Source organism: Uloborus diversus, chromosome 5 (genome assembly GCF_026930045.1).
Source record: "Uloborus diversus isolate 005 chromosome 5, Udiv.v.3.1, whole genome shotgun sequence".
Classification (NCBI taxonomy): Eukaryota; Metazoa; Arthropoda; class Arachnida; order Araneae; family Uloboridae; genus Uloborus; species Uloborus diversus.
This window is the reverse complement of record NC_072735.1, coordinates 44,945,499-44,967,371: the sequence shown is the minus strand read 5'-3', so window position 1 is coordinate 44,967,371 and position 21,873 is coordinate 44,945,499. Positions and strand designations below refer to the sequence as shown.

Here is a 21,873-nt window from a genome sequence, read left to right as displayed (position 1 = left end):
CAGTCTCATATGTAATTAAAAATCCTTCAAAAATGCCGAAAATTAAAAGGATTTTTCTTAAAATTGTACTTCAGAAACCAGTACAAGTGCGTTTCTTTGTATGGAAGAAAAAAACGTAAGATAGTATTTTCTTTCTTTTTTGAGTTCTTATGTAAAGTATCCAGATTAAGTCTACTTTAATTAGGCATTAATAACCACCGTTACAAATGCTTAGCTTGCAAATTGCTGCGAAAAATTTTTTTTCTCCTTAAAACAGCATAAGCGCTAAACTGGTTCCTGAAATAAAAGGTTCAATTACAATTTAGGTATATGTTGAGAGGTTTCAAAATAAAAGCAACTCCCAAGGCAATTTCAGATCATTCAGAGTCATAATTTTAATCATTTTTGGGCGTATTTTTATACCTACGTAATTTGATTTTTCCATATATGTTTTTTGATGTCCACAAGTTTTATGAGATTCTAACAATTTTTTATTTTGACAGATGCTTTCATAATATAAGTTCCAATGATGGCACCGAAGTCGGCTAAGGTGTCACAAAGAAGAAGCAAGTTTGTGATGTAAAAACGCTGACCTTGAAAAAATTAGCATTCGATTTTAAATGAATTTCTGCAATTTTACTGTAAAAACTACTAATCGATATTCAAAGGTGATGTATACTAAATAAAATAATTTGGCAGTTTTTATTGGTGTGAATGTTTCGTTTTTTCTCTTGAAAACATTATAACAGAATATAAAATTATATAATTTTTGGAGTAGTAAAATCAATTTTTAACTTAATACTAGTAGTGATAAACCTGACAGATTTTATTATACTAAGTGAAAAATTGTTTCTGTTTTGTTCTGCTTTGGAATTTTGAACCGTCATATATTTAAGTTAGACCAAACAACGTAAGTAGAAGCACAAATTTGTAAATTACAGCAGACACGTGTTTCGGCGTTACAGGGAACGCCTTTTTCAATGCAAAAAATAATGAGCTTATGGATGAAAAGACATCCGACAAAAGCCAAGAGCAGATAAGCATGCAGCTTAAAAGATAAAAACAGCGGATTAACCAAACACCAATGACAAAGTTATAAACCGATCAGGAACCAATAGGAATGCAAGCAAAGGCTAGGAGCTTTCTCATAGGTACGACCCAGAAAGAAAGAATTCAATTGGACAAGGATTAAGCCGAAGCTTCAACAAAAGGAAAAGAAATTGTCAGTAACCGTGAACCGCAAGAAAGGAAAAGCAGAATGGAAAACATGAAATAAAATAAACAGAAACGAAAAATATTCGAAAAAAGGAAAAATAAAGATAAATAGAAGAAAATTGGGGGGGGGGGGGTGTCAATCAAGACAAAAAGGTAAAAATAAACAAAGGAAGATAGATAAAAATGAGTGGGAAAAAAAAAAAGGGGGGGGGAATGGGGAAAGGACAGTATTAAAGATATGGGAGCCAAATGTTAGAAAAATATGGAACTGCACTAAGATCGTTAACTAAGTTAGAACTGTTCCTCAAAATATGAAAGGATTCCCAAAAGTCAAGATCTGATGAATTGGGGCATTTTTGGATAATCTGATAAGAGTTAAAATCAAAAGAGTGATTCGAATCCCAACAATGTTGAGCAATACTAGACTTATTTAATTGTTGTTTTTTCACATAATTTTGATGCTCTTTCAAGCGAATTTTTAAAGCACGCCGAGTCTGTCCAATATAGGCAAGTTTACAACTACAATTAATTCTATAAATTCCACAACAATTAAGAGGGTGAATAGGATCTTTAAGAGAAGAGAATGAAAGTTTATTAATAGGAGAGAACACCACCTGGAATTGGAAACGTTTTAGAATCTTAGCAACCTGATAGCTTACAGATGGAAAGAATGGCAAAACAACCAAATTCTTTCTGATGAAGGTTCGGTTAAGAACATTAGTTTGGGATTTATTTGAAAGTTTTTTATAAATGGAATCAATCAAAGTTGGCGGATAGTCTCTATCAATTGCCACAGCTTTAAGATAATTAAGTTCCACTTTAAGAAGTTCCGATGAAGAACAAATATTAATTGCGCGATAAACAAAAGAATTGAAAGCAGAATATTTTTGATTTGGAGGATGAGACGATAGTCTATGAGGAGGTAAAGAGACAGCAAAAGGTTTGCGATAAACAGTAGTTTCAAAACCAATTTCAGTACGAGAAACAAGTACATCAAGAAATTAGGAGTCACAATTTATTTACTATTAAAAATTCTGTTGAGTTTGTTAAAAAAATTCATAGTTTCGTTCCAAATAATTCTTTTATGGCTTCTTTTGATGTTAACTCTTTATTTACAAACGTTCCCGTCGAGGGTTCATTGTTATGCCTTCGTAGAAGACTTTCTGAATTTTATTTCACCAATACGGAAATTGAGGATTTAATTTTCCTTACCCGTACTTGTCTTAAGCAATGTTCTTTTGTTTTTAATGGGAATTTTTATATTATGTTAGATGGTCTGGCTATGGGTAACCCACTTAGCCCCATTCTTAGTGATATTTACATGCATTATTTTGAGGTTAAGCTGTTCCAAAAACTGCAGTTCCAATTTTATGTTCGGTATGTTGATGATTGTTTTGTTCTAATGAACCAGAATCAGTTTGAGAGTGATGAGGTTTTATCTATTTTAAACTCCATTGATCCTCATATTCAGTTTTCTTGTGAGAAAGAACGGAATAATTGCATTTCATTTCTTGATGTACTTGTTTCTCGTACTGAAATTGGTTTTGAAACTACTGTTTATCGCAAACCTTTTGCTGTCTCTTTACCTCCTCATAGACTATCGTCTCATCCTCCAAATCAAAAATATTCTGCTTTCAATTCTTTTGTTTATCGCGCAATTAATATTTGTTCTTCATCGGAACTTCTTAAAGTGGAACTTAATTATCTTAAAGCTGTGGCAATTGATAGAGACTATCCGCCAACTTTGATTGATTCCATTTATAAAAAACTTTCAAATAAATCCCAAACTAATGTTCTTAACCGAACCTTCATCAGAAAGAATTTGGTTGTTTTGCCATTCTTTCCATCTGTAAGCTATCAGGTTGCTAAGATTCTAAAACGTTTCCAATTCCAGGTGGTGTTCTCTCCTATTAATAAACTTTCATTCTCTTCTCTTAAAGATCCTATTCACCCTCTTAATTGTTGTGGAATTTATAGAATTAATTGTAGTTGTAAACTTGCCTATATTGGACAGACTCGGCGTGCTTTAAAAATTCGCTTGAAAGAGCATCAAAATTATGTGAAAAAACAACAATTAAATAAGTCTAGTATTGCTCAACATTGTTGGGATTCGAATCACTCTTTTGATTTTAACTCTTATCAGATTATCCAAAAATGCCCCAATTCATCAGATCTTGACTTTTGGGAATCCTTTCATATTTTGAGGAACAGTTCTAACTTAGTTAACGATCTTAGTGCAGTTCCATATTTTTCTAACATTTGGCTCCCATATCTTTAATACTGTCCTTTCCCCATTCCCCCCCCCCCCTTTTTTTTTTTTTTCCCACTCATTTTTATCTATCTTCCTTTGTTTATTTTTACCTTTTTGTCTTGATTGACACCCCCCCCCCCCCAATTTTCTTCTATTTATCTTTATTTTTCCTTTTTTCGAATATTTTTCGTTTCTGTTTATTTTATTTCATGTTTTCCATTCTGCTTTTCCTTTCTTGCGGTTCACGGTTACTGACAATTTCTTTTCCTTTTGTTGAAGCTTCGGCTTAATCCTTGTCCAATTGAATTCTTTCTTTCTGGGTCGTACCTATGAGAAAGCTCCTAGCCTTTGCTTGCATTCCTATTGGTTCCTGATCGGTTTATAACTTTGTCATTGGTGTTTGGTTAATCCGCTGTTTTTATCTTTTAAGCTGCATGCTTATCTGCTCTTGGCTTTTGTCGGATGTCTTTTCATCCATAAGCTCATTATTTTTTGCATTGAAAAAGGCGTTCCCTTGTAACGCCGAAACACGTGTCTGCTGTAATTTACAAATTGGTGCTTCTACTTACGTTGTTTTGGTCTAACTTTACTATTCTGCACAAAGGTATTTATTTATCGTCATATATTTGTTTTTCATCTATGAAAATTTTAAAAGGCTAATAGGATAAAGTATTATCTAATCTATAATAATCAGTTTACAATAAAAACCATTCTGTGCAGTCTAAATACTGCACATATGGTGTGAAAAGAAGTTGATTTGTTACTAGTATTTCTGAAATAAAGTAGGGTCCATATGCAACTAATAACATTAAAAAAAGAAAACCATAAAAATATTCTGTTTTACCAGAAAAAGAAAAATAAATGCACTGAATTGCATGTATAAAAGTTAAAATAAGCTTAAAAGTTTAATGGATTGCATACAGCAAAACATTTCCCACGTTATGCTGCACATTTCAGCAACTCAATAATGCTGGAAGTGAAAAAAAGTACTTTTAGTGAAGATACGATGTAGTATTTTCAGTTATGTATAAAAAACTTTCTAATTTTTAATACCTTCATGGATCAAAAAGGTTTTGTTTTATGGAAACGCTATAACTGTTCTGAAAATAAAGCTTCAGACCATATTTTGCAATTTCCTTCTATTTGTAAATTTTTAAGTTTGCAATAGAGCTAAAAGTTTTTTTTATAAATGAAAATGCGCCACTTTTTCTTCTTTTAACAGGTATTTGTTTTGTGTGCAAGGAAAATATCAATAAAACATATATTTAACAGCAGTTAATTATTTTTATGTAAAAAGGCTTTTATATTTCTTTACTTGTCGCTTTTCATAGACTAAAACATTTTTTTTTTTTTTTGTTGAAAAACTTTAGAAAAGGAACCGATTTCGTATGTAGGCTGATTTCTACAACTTACATACAAAATCAATTGCTTTACTTTTCTAAATTGTTCTTCAGCTGTAAAAGCAGTGATTTCGACTATGAAAAGAAACAATGATAGGGTGAAAAAACCCTTTTGCATAAAAATTAATAACTATTTATTTTATGGTTTACTGCTGTTAATTTTACTGTACAAATCATTTTTTAAAACCGTATACTACTGCTGCTTTTATGGCGCAATTTAGCTGATTCCGCAGCATAATACTGCTATTTTTACAGTTTCATACTGTTAATTTTGCTGGGCAATTCCGTTAAAAAACAGTATATTACTGTTAATTTACATATTATCTCTGTTAAATTTACAGGTTAAGTCATTCCTAAAACAGTATATTACTGCTAATTTTACAGTTAGATACTGTAAGCTTTACAGGGCAGTTCCATTAAAAAACAGTATTTTACTGCTAATTTTGCAGTTAATCATTGTTAATTTAACAGGGCAATTCCATTAAAAGACAGTATATTACTGCTAATTTTACAGTTAGATACTGTAAGTTTTACAGGGCAGTTCTATTAAAAAGCAGTATATTACTGCTAATTTTACAGTTTATCGCTGTAAATTTCACAGTAAAAGTCTGTTATAAAACAGTATACTACTGCAAATTTTACAGTTTAGAATTGTAATTTTTGCAGTTTTTCTTTGGAATGCGAGCTGCCAGTATTTTACTGTAAAAACAACAGCTATTTTTTGCAGTGTAGTGGAAGGTTTCCTTACCTGAGACGAGTAGTTTTGTTTCTGATTTGTCTTGGCCAACTGAGTTGTTTAGTTCGCAAACATATACTCCAGTATCTTGAATAGCAGCGTGTTGAATGATGAGGATACCATCCTTGTGCAGAAGTCTGTCACCATGATGGAATGAAGAAATTCTGTCTCCGTCACGGCGACCCCATCTATATGACGGTTCCGGATACCCTTGACCTATGCATGGTAGAAAAACTTTTTCAGATTCGCGTGCATGAATAAGTACTGGTCTTGGCTCCGATATTGTAGGAGGAATTGGTGCATGTGGTTCTAAAAGAAAAAAAAAGTTCATGTAATTCTTATATCTCAAATAAACATCATATTGCATTAAAAAAAATTAAACATACAATAAAGTAAAGATATTTCGATAAAACAGTTTCAGCAAACTATTGCTTTTATTTAGCAAAAAAGGGAACCTAAAAATTATAAATGGTAAATATAGACAGCTTTTGAATAACTAAATAATTAACTAATCATTTTTGAGATAAATAATTCAATTTATGTAGTAATAACAAGATATTTAAATTGCAAAAATTCAAAATATTCTGCTACGTTATTCAACATCGTTTTTCCTACGTAATTCTGTGTTATTAAGCATATATATTAATAAGTGATACGAATCTAGGTTTTCTAATTTTGTATTATGGACAATATTTTCGTTGCGTTGTAAGCATTGAGTAGATTTTTACAATCCTTCAAATGCGACAAAAGTATATATTTTATTAAAACTCAGCCTCGATTCCTAAAATTCAGTACAATGTGTGATTATACTCTAAATGTATTGTTACAAAAGTTTGTATAACTACTTGCAAACAAACAAAGTCTTCTTTATTTTAGCAATAGATAAGATAATGATAAAGGAATGTACACTTTCATGAAGTTATGTTGTTCTTAGAAGTAATTAAAGCATTTCCTAAGCGATTCTATTTTTCTTGTTTTTAACTTCGATTTCTGGGAAAAATAGATAAGTATGTAACATTCAGTTTAAAAATTTCTAGCTTATTCTTTAATATCTTCATTTTATTTTCAAGTACATAATAATAAATAAGAAAAATTATACACAAGACAAAGTAAGCTCAACTTTCATACAGAAGCTTGTATGGGAGCATTCGGATGAAAAAATTTCCCGATTTTGAGAAATAAAATCTAATTATCTAACTAGAGTCAAACTAAATCCAACTATTCGTATTAAATGAGTTTTTGCATCTTCATAAAAAAAAAAAAAAAAAGCACCGAGTTACTTTTGTATCAAACCTCGATTGTAAAGAACTAACAGTGTAAACGTTTTAAAAATCTCAGTTGACATGCCATAGCCAACCAACACTTGGAACATACAAAATAATCAGACATCAAGCTTGAGTCAACCATTTCGTTACAAGAAGTTTGAGGAGAAATCATTAATTAACTGATATGGGATTAGTTCTAGAGATTCTAGTTGATTATGGTTTCAAGCAAACAAATTTTTCAACCATGGAAATTTGCTACTGCAAAAAAAAAAAAAAAAATTACAGTATAATCATTTTGTGGCAAAAATTACTTTATCATTCTAGTTCTACTTTACTAAAACTAATTAGCTTGCGAAAGTATGTTTCATAATATACGGGTTTCATATTGTTCTAACTGACTCATAAGCAAAGTATTTTTAAAAGCACATACAATTGGGTATGGATACTCATCAGTTGTTAGTTGACAAAATCGTTATAGGAACAACGAAATTTGAACTACCTTCTTAAACAATTAAATTGATGCCTGTTTTCCTAGATATATTTTAGTTCAGACTTCGTTCAAATATTGTGCGTGCTCTTGGCTTGTGCAATGTTTTGGCTTGTGCAATGTGCATTTTGAAATGCATTTATGTATTTTTTTTAGCTTTGATTTATGAAATATAAATAGGCTTCATGCATAGTTATAACTTTGCGACTGGATATGGAAACAATGAATGGAAAGAAAAATCCATTTTAATGCAAAGTAAAATAGCACATTTTGTTTCATAAACTTTGTAAACTGGTAGTTATCGCAGTGAAAACTATTTTAAAACATTTATGACACGTTTAAACACTAATTGTCCCAAGGAGCACAAATGGTGTTTAAACTTTCATAAACCTTTTCAAATGGTTTTCTCAACGTAAGGATTCATTTTACAACTTTTATATGACGAAGCGTGCAAATTGGTGCACTACATGGGTTGATTTTATCCATTTGATTGAAATTTTAGTATATTCACGTATTGTATGTCTTTTAGAAATCAGTCACAGATTCATTGTATGTGAGATTTGAAAAATTAATAGCTTGGATTGAAGTTTTTAAAAGTTTTTTTTTTTTTTTTTTTCCAAAATATCTACAGTACTGACCTCTGATGATTAGTTTTCCAGGTGTGACACTCAGCTTACTTTCTCCAATCAATCGATGATGAACTTGACACTGATACCCTATTGTAGAATCGGATGGTCCAACATTTTTTATTATTAGTTCTCCAGTAGGCAGTATTGTATATTTATCACCTACAACAAAATAAAAACATACTTCAGAGTAGCTTTAAAAGAAAAATAAAGTTGCTACTTTAATTGTTAAATGATATAAATCGTAAATAAAATAACAAAGAAAAAAAAAGATACTTTTTCAAAAAAATAATGATATTGGACAATGAAAATTGTCATAGCATTATTCTTTCTTTTGAGCAATAAAGATAAATGAGGTAGTGAGAAGCAAAGGAATGCAAGTGGACATTTTCAAGTTTTGAGTAAAACGCGTTTAAAGATAACATCCTAGGTAGGCTTTTATTGATTTTTTTGGCTAAATCATGCTGTATATCAGAAACTACCAGGGCTAATAGTGCAATATCTTGTCCCAAGACAGAGGAGAGGTTCACGTACCATGTGTACTGTTTATCTCCAAATTTTTAATTTTGCCACTTACATCCCTTTGCTTTTCCCTGCCTCAAATGTAGCTACAGTTTTTTAAAAATATATGGGCATCCCTATTATGTAAAGTGTAACTACAGAAACCAACTTTTTAAAAACTCCCTCAATAATGAATCAATTGACTTGATTGCTCACTTATGTACATAAAATAAATTCTAAAAAATAATTGTTAATTTTGCTTCTAACTAATTTGCAAGGTAATGTGGTCAATTAGTATATTTAGCGTAATTTGCTACATATAGGACATTTACGTAAACACTGTTTGCTACGAACTAGTTTATGAAACAATGTTGTCAATTACTATGTTAAAATAAAATATTAGAAGAAAGAATTTGCATACTAATAAGCAAGTCTCAATCGTTAATAGTTATCATCAAAACATTTCCAACGTATACGCATTTATTTTGTTACCAAATTCTAACAGAACAAAATCTTCGTCTAGTGTCTTCACGATTGAGCTCTTTAAACCCAGAAGGTAGTCAATATGGTCTGATAAAATATCAGGTCCCTCACTTTTGATGTTTTCTATCTCATCAGTTGTGCCAAAGAAACCTAAATCGTTTCTACAATTTTGACACTTTTTTTCATTTATCAAGTTTTTTTGCATTTTTCTTTTAAAACTTGTTTTCCAGGAGTATCACTGGCGATGATATGATACTTTTACCCGATTTAGGCTCTTTCTGTATTAATCAACCTTTCCTCTCTACAGGTTTTCGATATCTTCTAAAACTCAAGGAACCAAAGAAAACAATTATTGCTACACTTGAGCAAAATGCCTATTTTGTATAAGTTTCATCTATAATTTACAGATTATTATGATTTACTCTATCTGAAGTGCCACTTGGAGTCAGAAGGTTAGTTACAAATGAATTTCTCATGGACTCGTCAGAAAATGTTTTAATTTTTGCCTTCCCAGTAAAGTATGTGGACAGCAAGTTTGAAGCACTCAAGTCAAAATAATAATAATAATAATAATAATAATAAGTAAACAACACCCCTTTTGAATTAGAATTCAATGTGGGGCACAGTAGGATACCCTCACTCAGCCCCAAATACGAGTGGATCACTGTACTCCACTCCAACTATTTTTCGAATTCAACATTTTAAGGAATTCGATCACAGATATCCTGAATGCTTTGAATTATAATTAAATACATAAGTAAAACATTAAAAGTGATCAAATGATTAATTTTTAATCGTAAAAGAAAAGGATTTAAGAGCCATTGTCTGTAAGGATCAGGCAGGTTGTGATTGTTGGGATTTTTAATTTTCTTTATTTTCACATAGGTTGTTTCTTATCATGAATGTAATGTAAATCCGAAATTTGAACTTTGTCTGACTGACCGTTTTTGAGAAAACATTTTTTTTTGTTAAGGGGGCGTGGCACATTTTTGCTGGCTTTCCAAATTTGCAGATTTTAATGTGCTTGTTGCTTGAAGTGCCCTTATAATGGCATGGATTTTTTAATTTTATATTACTATATGGTCTTGTTAGATACTGTTACAGCTGTCAAATCAGTGACACTACGAGGGCGACGCCCACAAACTCCGTTCAAAAATGACCGAAAATGAATTTTTTTCTATATTCAAGGCCAATTTTCTCAAAGCGCCTTCATGATGACGTCAACATTTTTAGATCATTTTCTAACCACACTTACATACATCAAAAATATGTATCAAAATCGGTGTCACTATAAGGGCGCCAGAAGATATTGGAACTTTTATTCGATAAATTTATCAAAAACACAAATATGTAAAATCTAACTACAACCGTCGCCCTCATAGCAGAGATCTGATACTAAATTAGGTTGACAACCAACATGTTTGTCTAACATTTGCACAAAAAAATCGGTGTCACTCTTATTATTTTTGGAAATATAACCGTTCGAAGTTAGTACGTTATGGCGTTTTTTTATATTTATTTATTTAATCTTTCCCCCCCAGATAGTTTTTTTGAACATATTTATTTTTAATTTAATACAAAAAAGTGTATCTTTTAACATAAATATCTTTGGGCAGTAAGAGCGTCTTTTTCTTGAATAGAAAATGCCCGTTTTGATATAGGTACAGGCGGATGTATTGTGCATAATATGTCTAGATTATCATACCAATACTCATCTTGTTTTTCCGGCCAAACAAATCTATTTATTCCAAATGTTCTTGACATACATTTGACCTCAACTTGTAAATGGATTTTATACGAAAGATGTATAGAGAGAAACTTTTACAAACATCTTATATAAATGCTTCAAATTTTCAACTAATAAATACCCCTGCATTGCCACAAGTTCAATTTAAGGAAATTGGATGGGCCCTATCTTTACGAGCTCAGTTCAAGTTCACTTCAAAGCAGAAGAAGTATTTATAAGAACAATTTACGATTTGGTGAAAATACTGGGAAAAAACAACATCCCTGTCAAGTTGCACATTAGGTGAGAAATGCAGGTCGTAACGGAAAAAAACTGTTCGTTGCTTCAGAGTATTGTACTATGAACCAAATCCTATCCCTTTTTTTTTCGATGGAAGAAACAAAAAAAAAAAAAAAAAAAAAAAAAAAACGAATGCATTCTCAATACATCAAATGAAAATATTGAAGAAAGCGAACATTCAGAATCTGAAACTGAATTTGAGGATAACGTAGACCAAAACGAAGAAAACATTAAGAATCAAATCTCGAACCAATTTCAGAAAGACGGTCATCTCTTATTGCAAACTGCTAATTTTGTAGCACTAAAGCATGGGAAAAAATGGTATCCCAGGAAAATAGTGAAAGTTAACCATTTGCAAGTTTAGGTCAAATGCATGTCAAGAACAATTGGAATAAATAAATTTGTTTGGGCGGAAAACCGAGACGAGTATTAGTATAACAGTCTAGACATGTTATGCACAATAGATCCACCTGGAACCTATATTCAAAACGGGCATTTTCTATTCAAGAAAAAGACTCTCTTGCTGCCCAAAGCTGTTTATGTTATAAGGTACACTTCTTTGTATTAAATAAAAAATAAATATGTTAAAAAAAAATAATCTGGGTGTAAAAATATTAAATAAATAAATATAAAAAACGCCATAACGTACAAACTTGGAACGATTATATTTCCAAAAATAATAGGAGTGACACCGATTTTTTGTGTGCAAATGTTAGACAAACATGTTGGGTATCAACCTAATGTAGTATCAGATATCTGCTATGAGGGCGACAGTTGTAATTAGATTCTAAATATTTGTGTTTCTGTGAAATTTATCGAATAAAAGTTCCAATATCTTCTGGCAACCTTATAGTGACACCGATTTTGATACATATTTTTGATGTATGTAAGTGTGGCTAGAAAATGATCTAAAAATGTTGGTGTCATCATGAAGGCGCTTTGAGAAATTTGGCCTTGAATATAGAAAAAAATTCATTTTCGGTCATTTTTAAACGGAGTTCGTGGGCGTCGCCCTCGTAGTGTCACCGATTTGACAGCTGTAACAGTATCTAACAAGACCATATAGTAATATGGAATTAAAAAATCCACGTCATTATAAAGGCGCTTCAAGCAACAAGCACATTAAAATCTGCAAATTTGAAAAACCGGCAAAAATGTGCCACGCCCCCTAAACAAAAAAATATTATTTTCTCAAAAACGGTGAGTCAGACAAAGCTCAAATTTCGGATTTACATTACATTTATGATAAGGAACAACATATGTGAAAATAAAAAAAATTAAAAATGTCAACAATCACAAATGCGTTAAACTGCCTGATTCTTACAGACAATGGCTCTTAAATCGATGCACGCAATTAAAAAAATAATTTAAAGAAAAAATAACATCATTTGATTGTAAACGCAAGCATCAACTTCATACCTCAGCATCCACCTGGGTCAATTGCTGCAGATTCATGGGTAACTAGCTTCATTTACCGATTATAATTTTAAAAATCCATAGAAATAGTTTTGTCTCACTGTTCCCCACTCTCTCCTAACTATACGTCAAGTGTTGACATAAACCAATTAAAAAGATAATTTTATTTAATAAATATCTATAAACTATTTCGTTACTGTTTTTAAGCTATTTTTATGTATATTTATTTCATCATTCTCTAAAATTTAAACTGTGGCCGGGGATACCTAACCCTGAAACTTTTGATGAAATTGACAGTGGTAAAAACCTTCTTCAGAAAAAGAAAATAAATAAAATTTGGGGGGGGGGGATTTAGTTAGCCTAATTAAACTCTATTCACGTTTGTGTTTTCATATTAAATCCAAACTGTTAGATTTGATATTTTTTATCTTCCGATTTCTATAAGTGCTAGTTTTGCGTCACTCTTGCTTGTAGCAATCAGCTTTCCTACCTGGAAGTCTGAATTAAATTATTTTTTCTCGTAGACGCTAACACATCCAGTTGTGTATATGATACTTTGGAGCTCAAATATTGAGTTCGAAAAGCCATTTTTTCTTGTGTTCCTAATGTAAATCAATGTAAGTTTCAATTTGCTTTACGTGTCAAGATGTATTTTTTAAGGGTACGTAAATCCACACCTAGTAGTCAAATGAACAATGCTCTATCTTGACAAATATTAGGGTCCTAGTTTTTCCTTTATTATAAGGCTGGAAAGAGGTTCATAACCACGAAAGATTGGATCTTTAAATTTTGACAGCAAAAAAGTTTTGTTACGTAAAATATTAATAGGTTTACAGTAACAAATTTCTGGTTATTTTCTAATTAAATGTAATTATAAATAATTACAATTAAAATTAAGTTAGAATTAATTATAATTTGCAGTTGTCAAAGCAATACAATACTATTTAAAAAAAAAAAAGCTGAAGCCTCTTGTAACTTTGACATGATGAATTCAACTGTTTTCCCGATATTTTCGTTCTAAAGACGCATATATAAATACTGTATTTTATTTGAGCAAAGTTTTTCTTTTTGGAGAAAATTACTGAAAAAAAAAAAGCAATTGCTCTGCTTTTGACTGCTGTATCTTTTGGGCGATGCAAATGAGTATATGTCTTGCATACACATTGCATTTAAACTAATTGTCCAGAACAAAGAAAAAAAAAGCAAATTTACGAAAGTATATTTGTTTACCATTTAATAACTCAAATTCCGAGAAAATAAATTAAATGGAGAAATGCATTTTACGGAAGCTTCCAACTTTGAAAATTACTTACTTCCATTCAAGCCATTACTTGGAAACAAATTTAAAACATGGTGTGTTTAAACCCCAGTGTAATTAATCACTTCGACCCAGTCCCAAGGCTACACTCATCGACAGAAGTTGTTTAGTATTCTTCTATTCAAACGAAGCGTTAGAAACCAAAAGATGAAGTGAACTGTAATCTGTTCTTAACGCTTGACTGACTAATGTTAGCGATTTTAATAGCAAGTTAATGATCCGATGCACTTGGATTTTTAATAGTGCTTCCAGCGGACTCTTAATTGCAGCAAACGAATTTTATCTCCTCTCGTTATGCAATGAGCTTGTGGTGAAAACTTCATTTGTTTTTGAAACAGGTTCATCATTCTCCTCTGCTATTGATTTTGTTGTTTACGGTGATATTAATTCATTCTTTTGCGATTGAGATACGTTTAAATTTTCCAGTGAATGGATTTTGGATGTTGGATGATCTTTTTGGGTGACTGGTACTGCTTCTTCTGGTGGAAAATATCATAATGAAGCAATTAAACATTTATTTTCCATGCATGGATTTCTTTTGATCTTGACTTTATTTTAACTTATATATTTAATTGAATATCTAGAAGAAGTATGGAGACAGCTCTTGTTATGTACTTTCGCTACGTACAAGAGCACTAACGAACGGGATTATTGGTTGGAGAACTACATCTCCAACCAATAATCCCGAAGATGTTAAAGGAAAATATCTATGGGCGGGCTCCACTTTAGGATAAGATTAATTTAGTGCCTCGATAGCAGTGTAGCTCCTCGGTAGCACCCAGAGATAAACGGCCGTGAAAATGCAAAGTTCAATTACTGTAGAGTTTTTGAGATATTTGAGCAAACTCGCTTCGGAATCCCCACAAACAATAGTAACATGTTGAACGTGACCTTTTTTTTTGGGGTTTTAATTTGAGTGTAAACCAAATAAGCAAGATTGTACAACAAAGCCAACGTTTAATAGATGACAAAAAAAAAAAAAAAGAAACACACACACACACACACAAAGTGTTTTAAAAATGAGATACATTTGAAAAATCAATAAAAACTAAACTGGCGGCGATAGAAATATACCGTTTGTTGCATTATGCTTCGGACAATAGTAAATTTTCAGACTTACAAACTTTCAAAATTAGTTACACTGTTCCTCAACATATTTCGCTGCATATATTTTAAAAGGTATTGAAAAAACGCAGTCTGTAAGATCGGCAAACTGACCGGTATATTTTAAAAATCAATGCCGCCCGTTTAATTTTTATTGAATTTTAAAATGTATCAGTCATTTTTGGAACACCATGTGAATGAAACGGGAAAAAATTTCCAGATACGCTTTACTTTTCCAACTCGATGAACTTACACTGAATACTTTCTAGAACCAAATATCATTTGATAAAAAATCCAGAAGGTCAGTGGGAAGGAACTTGGCTTATTACACGATATTGGAAGAAGAACGGATCAACTTCATGATATAAACACATATGTAACATTATATTTTATTAATAGTATTCATAGAGGACGTTTAAACACATAAAATTTAAATACAAAATCACTTAATATGAGTTCTTTAAAGTAAACATAGAAATAAAATATTTTTTCTCGGTTCACCTGATCTTGTTCCGAAGTCTTCTACTATAAATGTGCATTTGGAATATTGCATTTGGAAAATTGCTTTAAACATTACTGTTTGTTCAAGAAAATAATAAAGTCATTTTGTTGATGCAACTACTAAATGAATCCCACCAAATAAAAATTGTTAATTTAAATTACTAGCTCAAAATCAAAATCCGTCCTATGCAGTAAGGCGTCGGGTGACTGTATGAACTAAAGGTTAATGAATAACCGTTAATCAAGCTTTAATGATTCACAGAAACACCTCCGTGGTAAAAACGTTTTCCTAAAATTACATAATATGTGATAAAATTATCGTAAAACTATGCGCAAAAGTATTTATTATTATCATCATCATCATCATAATTTGTATTTTTGTTATTATTATTATTTTGCAAGAAATTCCAAACAGTTTTTCAAGCAATGTCTTACACTTCAAATAAATAAATAAACAAACAAAATGTTACCAATAGTTCCTGGTGAGCCAATGGTTACTCCATCGTCTCTCAACCAGAGCATGACTTTTATGTAAGGCTTTACTGCTGGAGGACTATAACAATGCAGAATAGCTGTGCTACCTCGTATCACAAAATGATCGTAAACTTGAGCTTCGTACGTTGTTTGAAGAACTAGAAAAGAAATAGAAAATTATCCATAGTATACTTTTTTTAAAGATTAAATCCAAAGTTCATATATTACCGTTTAGGAATCACTTACTGCAAAAATTTCAACCCATTCTACGGTAAGTTAGAAAACACTGTAACCTACATCGTAATACTCAGTTAATTATTACAGCCTTTGAAAATGATAATGTCATTCAAGAAATTATGCATGCACATTATTAAACATTATTAAACAGGCTCCCATTATTAAACATGTGAATGAACAAGTAATTGTTCAACAATTTTTCACTAATATTGTTATCATTAGAAATATTATAGTCACATCAACGTGCTCGTTTAGTTTTAGCTGTAACTTTCCGGCCAGTTCTCAACATTTTTTGTATCAAAACTGTTAACAACTAAAAAAATCTAAAAAAACGTAGGATTCTGGCAAATTAAAAGAAATTTATAGGCTGCTATATTGTTTGAATATATATACCTCTGAAATATTTGGAAAACTTTTTGGAAAACGTAAGTTTTATGAATAAAAAAAATCGTTGTTTAAAAAGTGTTAAAGAGAATGAAAATTTGAATATTTTTAATCATTTGAGATTTTTAACTTATTCAGATGTCAGGAGTTCTTTAGTAAATGTCAACTGCAAATGGCTTCTTCGTAGACAAAGCAGTTTGAATTCCAGAACCTTTCAAATATTGAAGCGCATTAGCAATAAAAACATTAAAACATACTCTCAATTTTAAATTTTCGAATGAAAATAGGTTACCCAGTATCACAATATAACCAAACTAATTAAGGGGAAAAATTGCAATAATTTGCAAAAACAGCAGTTTTAAACATTATGTAACAAAACAGTTACATATCATTCATTCCTGAGAGTTTTGATGCTTCAGAACGTTGGATTAAAAAGTAACGAACTGCAAGTTGCAAGATTGAGACAAATTTATATACCTACCGCATCAAGATATTTTATCAGCTGAGCATTTATAGCATTTAGTAAAATACCTTTCTTACGACTTGATCAATCTCACTACCTACAAATCTACACAAATGACTTTGATCAATAATTTGATAAATTTAGCAACAGCATGTAGTATCGATTACAGGAATACTTACGACACTAATAAAAAATTCAAAATAACTTTTCAAGAAAAGATTGACGGTGCTACTGAACTAATATGCCTTTCTACTGAATAAGATACACTACATTACTGGCCAAAAGTATTGCACATTTGAGAGATCTATTAACATTTTTTCCCTATTAACAACAAAAGACTGGATCTATTTACATTAGTACTGTCATAATGATCAAATAATTTAAAGACAAGATTGAATAAAAATCTTTAAAAGATAAAAATAACTTAACGTTAAAAAAATAAATTTCTGAGCGTAAAAAAAAAGAAAAAAAAATCAGTGCAATTAAAGTGAAGTGCATTTAGCCGCATTTAACCCTTTAAAATGCGGTAGTTCGAAAGTGCCTTTTCCTGTTTTTTTTTTTTTTTTTTTTGGTGTGTGTTGGTTAACTGTTGAAGCCACGGTGTCAGTTGGCTGAAAAAAAGGCTAGGTAACCACTATAGTTAGGTTTAATATAAGAAATAATTATAACGTCCTATGGTTTTAATTACAACTGCTCGTTTCAGCATTCAGCATTTTCGGAATTTGCTAACGCTGATCTTACATTTTTGCTATTTGTTATGTCTAAGAAAAACTTTGAGATGTTTTTAACGAAAACGTATGCTTGTATACGGTTTGTTTGTTTGTTTTTTTAAAAGTATTTTAGAGTTGTCTAGTATTGTTCTTTTACATTTTCTAATTTATTTATTTTTTTTTTTCATTTGTTATAATTAAAAAATAATAAAAATTTGTTGTTTTTCTAACTTGCAATTTGTTTGGTCAGTTGTTAATAAAGTTTATTTAATACTGGCTGAATATTAGTAATACAGTAATGATTCTAACTATTTCGAATCATATTATACGTGAAAACTAGAATAAGAACCAGAGTTATATAGCTAGTATATTTCCATCCTCCAGTTTCTCCTATTCATGAGATAATTATTACGATATACTCTCAGTTTATTCAGTAGGCCATTGTCAGTATCTTACAGCAATTAATGTGGCTTCACCTGGAGGGTTGAATCATCGAACCAGGTAATAACAGTCCTGTTCTGGATGGATAATGGACTAACGCGCAGACAAGGGCTTTGGAATCGATAGCTATAACTTTGAGAATTCCCTACTTGGTGCCTGTAATAACTTAGTTTCTATGGCAGAGAACATCGTTATCGTTCTCCCAGCAGAATGAACACCAAATCTCTATTGTGTTTTCTCAAAGGCTATTTCTTTTATATGAGAAAGTTTTATACATAAACATTGATGCTGAAAGATAATAGGAGTGACTTATAGCAAATGAAGAACATAATGTTAAAGCTTTGAAAAACACCTGCAGTTTCCGCTGCCGTTTACGCTGCAACTTACGCACGCTATACTAAATTCTTCATTTGTGGTTCTAATTTGAATTGTGGGTATTTGAAACAATGTTTTTGCAAAAACAGAATATTAGATTGATAAATACATTTTTTAAGTAAAGTAGTTTTAGCTAAAATAATTTTCCTACTTTTTCAAAAGTTACTGATTAGATTTAATTTTACTTTTAGCCCTTAACAGGGAAGGTGCGGTCTCACAGAATGCTCAAAAGTTCATCCCACCACCCCTTATTTTATTTTTAGTCCAATTGAATGGTTTTCCCGAATAGCTTTCTTTTTTTGACCGTGAACGCCTCCCTTGCTTATCAGTATCTTTTAGCAAGGGAATCTGGTTAAAATGTAATTGCATTCTTTAGAAGCGATTTTTGAGACCGCACCTTCAACTTTAATGTTACACTTTTCTGCAGTAGTAGACATGATTCTTAACGTTAGAACCAGAGATATAGGTTCATTTATCTTATCCGCGTTATGCTGAAGAAATGCATAATATTCTAGATTAGGTTGAGAATTGTTTGAAATGCTTACAAAAGTTACGCAATGATGTTATAAGGACAATAAATGACAATAAAATAAAATACAGGACAAAAATGTCCTATATGCATTAAACAGATAAAATAAAATCATTTATTGATAGTGGATTTATTTTTATTACGAACAGTAAATTATTTACTGCAGCATATGATTTCTCTTGACCTATATTTAGGGCTTGTTAAGTTTCCTCTGAAAAGGTGCATTTCAATTTAAAATTCAAAAATATATTTTCTTGTTCTAATAAATGCGCAAAAAACATTTAAGGGAATTTACAGGAATGTATCTTAACTACACGATTAAAAAAAAAAAAAAGAAGAAAGAAAGTAGAGCGGTCTCTAAGACCTCACGTCCCCTGTTTTGTCCTGCTTTTTCACCTTCCATGTTACGGGTTAAGAAGGTAAAAATGAAAATTAATTAAAGTAAAACATTGAAAGTATGGAATGGTAAAGAAACCTAAAGTATGTAAAACATGCTCTATAAGATATGAAACAAAAAATATATATCGCTAATAAACATGGATGCTTTATATTGGAGAATTACTCGACTATTTCCAGAGAAATGTTCTAAATGATAAAAAAAAATATAATTTCTCAAAAAAATCATATAAAATTACACAAAAATCTAAACATCACTGGGGAGTCACATAAAGAATGTATGTTAGAGCACAAAAAGTACACTCGTTTAATTCTTGATGATATGTACTTAGTGTTTAGAAATATTTCCGAATAGCTGCTTTTAAATCCTATTCTGAGGCGATGCAGGCAGTACATGATTGCACAAAAAATATTAAACAAGATTCATTAAACAAGTTTTTCTATTTATCTTGTCAGTATAAAAAAAATATTATTATTATTATTAACTACTTTTTTAACGGCATGTTTTATTTCTTATTTATCTGCTTCGCATGACCTTGCACGTCTATTTCAAAAATAAAAGTAATGTCAAATAGCGCAGTGCCTGGTTTAGATATAAGAAAAAACAGTACAAGTTCCCGTAAAAGTTTTAACAGCAGTCCATTAAAGTTCCTAATTAAATTTGGACAGTAGTCTCTGAAAATGCGTATTCAATTTTAAAGAATTCGTAAACAAAGTTAAAAATCCTCTAAATATCCCAATACTCGAATTAATAAGGAGAAACATTTCTAAAAGGATCATTAAAATAAAGGAAATAGTCCCACAAAGTGTCAGAACACCTTACAAATCCTCACTCAAACTAGGAGAACAGTCCTCAAAAACTCCAAATTGAATCTCGACATTAGTCTCTCAAAATTATTATTTGAGTGGGAACAACAGTTTTAAAAAACCCCATTAAATTAAGGTCAACATTCCCTAGACATCCAGACTCTCAATAACAAGAGAAAAAAGCTCCCCAAAACTCCCTCTTTAAATGAAGACATAGAGGAAGGTTGCCGTCAATGAAACACACAAAACTTTTGACTTTTTTTAGGAAGTAGTTCAGACTCAAACTTTATATTGACGATAGGAATACTTACTGAGTATATTTCTCCCTTTAAGAAAACTATTCACTTTTATGCTAACTGTATTCAATAAAGAATAAAAACTAAAAAGAAATATTTTAGCATGATGGTTATTCATGGGAACCAGTTGCTATGGATGAACCATCGAGTTTCCATCGATGGACCACAAACTCGAACAAGAAAATCGAACCGTAAAATAAAGATGGTTATTTAAGGAGATAAAAAAACGCTACAAATAATAGTAAGTTGTTCAAAAAGAGAAAATTGTTTTTTTTTTTTTTTTTTTTTTTTTTTTTTTTTTTTTTCAAATTGGTTTTTATCACAGGAGAAACAAAAAACCCCTCAGGACTCACACAACGCAGTTGGTTTCACCACGCCTCGCTCACCGATTGATATTTTCTAACATGTGACTTATCTTAGCTAAAATTTCATGAGGGCTCTTTTGAACAAATGGGAGTCTTGTTTCATCCAAGTTCAAAAAATTTGATCCACAAAGATTTTACTTGACAACAAGGATTTTGCTATAGCCAGCTGCATGCCCTCAGTTATTAACTGGCTTTATTTCACTTACTTTGGTATTTTTCTCGAACAACAAACGTACTTGAAACTGTATTAAATCTTACTTTAGCAAATACTGAATCGTCTCCACAAGCTTTTAAGTTGGAAACTTGACAGTTGAGGGGAGTTTCCAAAACTTATTTTAAAAATATTTTCCATCATTATCACATTTGTTTCAAAAGATTGATCAATTATTTAAGATAATTGAGCTGAATCTACAATAATAATTATGAGGTTCCAAGAATGAATCACTTTGTTAGCTGGTTCATTCATAGAAACATCTAGTGGTTCAATGATAGTAACAGCGTCATTTTAAATGTTCCATAGTTGTCACTGCTGTGACGATTCATGACGAAACTTTAAATATTGGGAATTGCACTTGCAAATATGCTCTTTCAAGTTACTGTTTCCATTTAGTTGTTCAGTAATACTCACAGTATGTAAAAGCAAAATGTTAATGTCAATAATTAGTAAGTTAACAATATTAATCCTAATTGGACGTTTTACAATATGATGTATTGATTCAAGCTCCTTGATGAATCTGCATTGGATTGTTTTGAGACAAATGAATACACTTAAAGTCATTTCGCGCCTGAGAAAAGTGTGTGAAGAAAATATCTTCGAAGTCCACTCATGGAACCAGTTCATTGACGGCAACCTTCTCCTACATTTCTAAAAAAACCCTGTTTGTTAAAACTTCAAATCATTCCAACAGTTCCCCTAAAAATATCCATCTGGATAATGAAAATAGTTCAAAAACTTTTTTAAAAAAATCTCTTTGGAATGAGTTTTCCAAAAGTTCTTTTTAAAACATTGACCTCAGACCCTCAAAATCCATATTAGTAATTTAAAAAAACGTTAACGGCAACTCTAAAGGTAACAATTAAATTAAACG

At 31.0% G+C, this 21,873-nt stretch overlaps 1 protein-coding gene across 1 annotated transcript in view; it reads right to left on the bottom strand.

Moving 5' to 3' along the window:
• The window catches only part of LOC129222895 (cell adhesion molecule Dscam2-like), a 142,771-nt gene that overhangs the window by 95,212 nt on the left and 25,686 nt on the right, over positions 1-21,873 (bottom strand). Inside the window, exons 3-5 of the mRNA XM_054857458.1 lie at positions 15,779-15,940; positions 7,972-8,121; positions 5,594-5,890 (exon numbers count right to left, since the gene is read on the bottom strand). Of these exons, the coding sequence (XP_054713433.1) occupies positions 5,594-5,890; positions 7,972-8,121; positions 15,779-15,940 (609 nt within the window). The remainder of the gene's footprint in view (positions 1-5,593; positions 5,891-7,971; positions 8,122-15,778; positions 15,941-21,873) is intronic.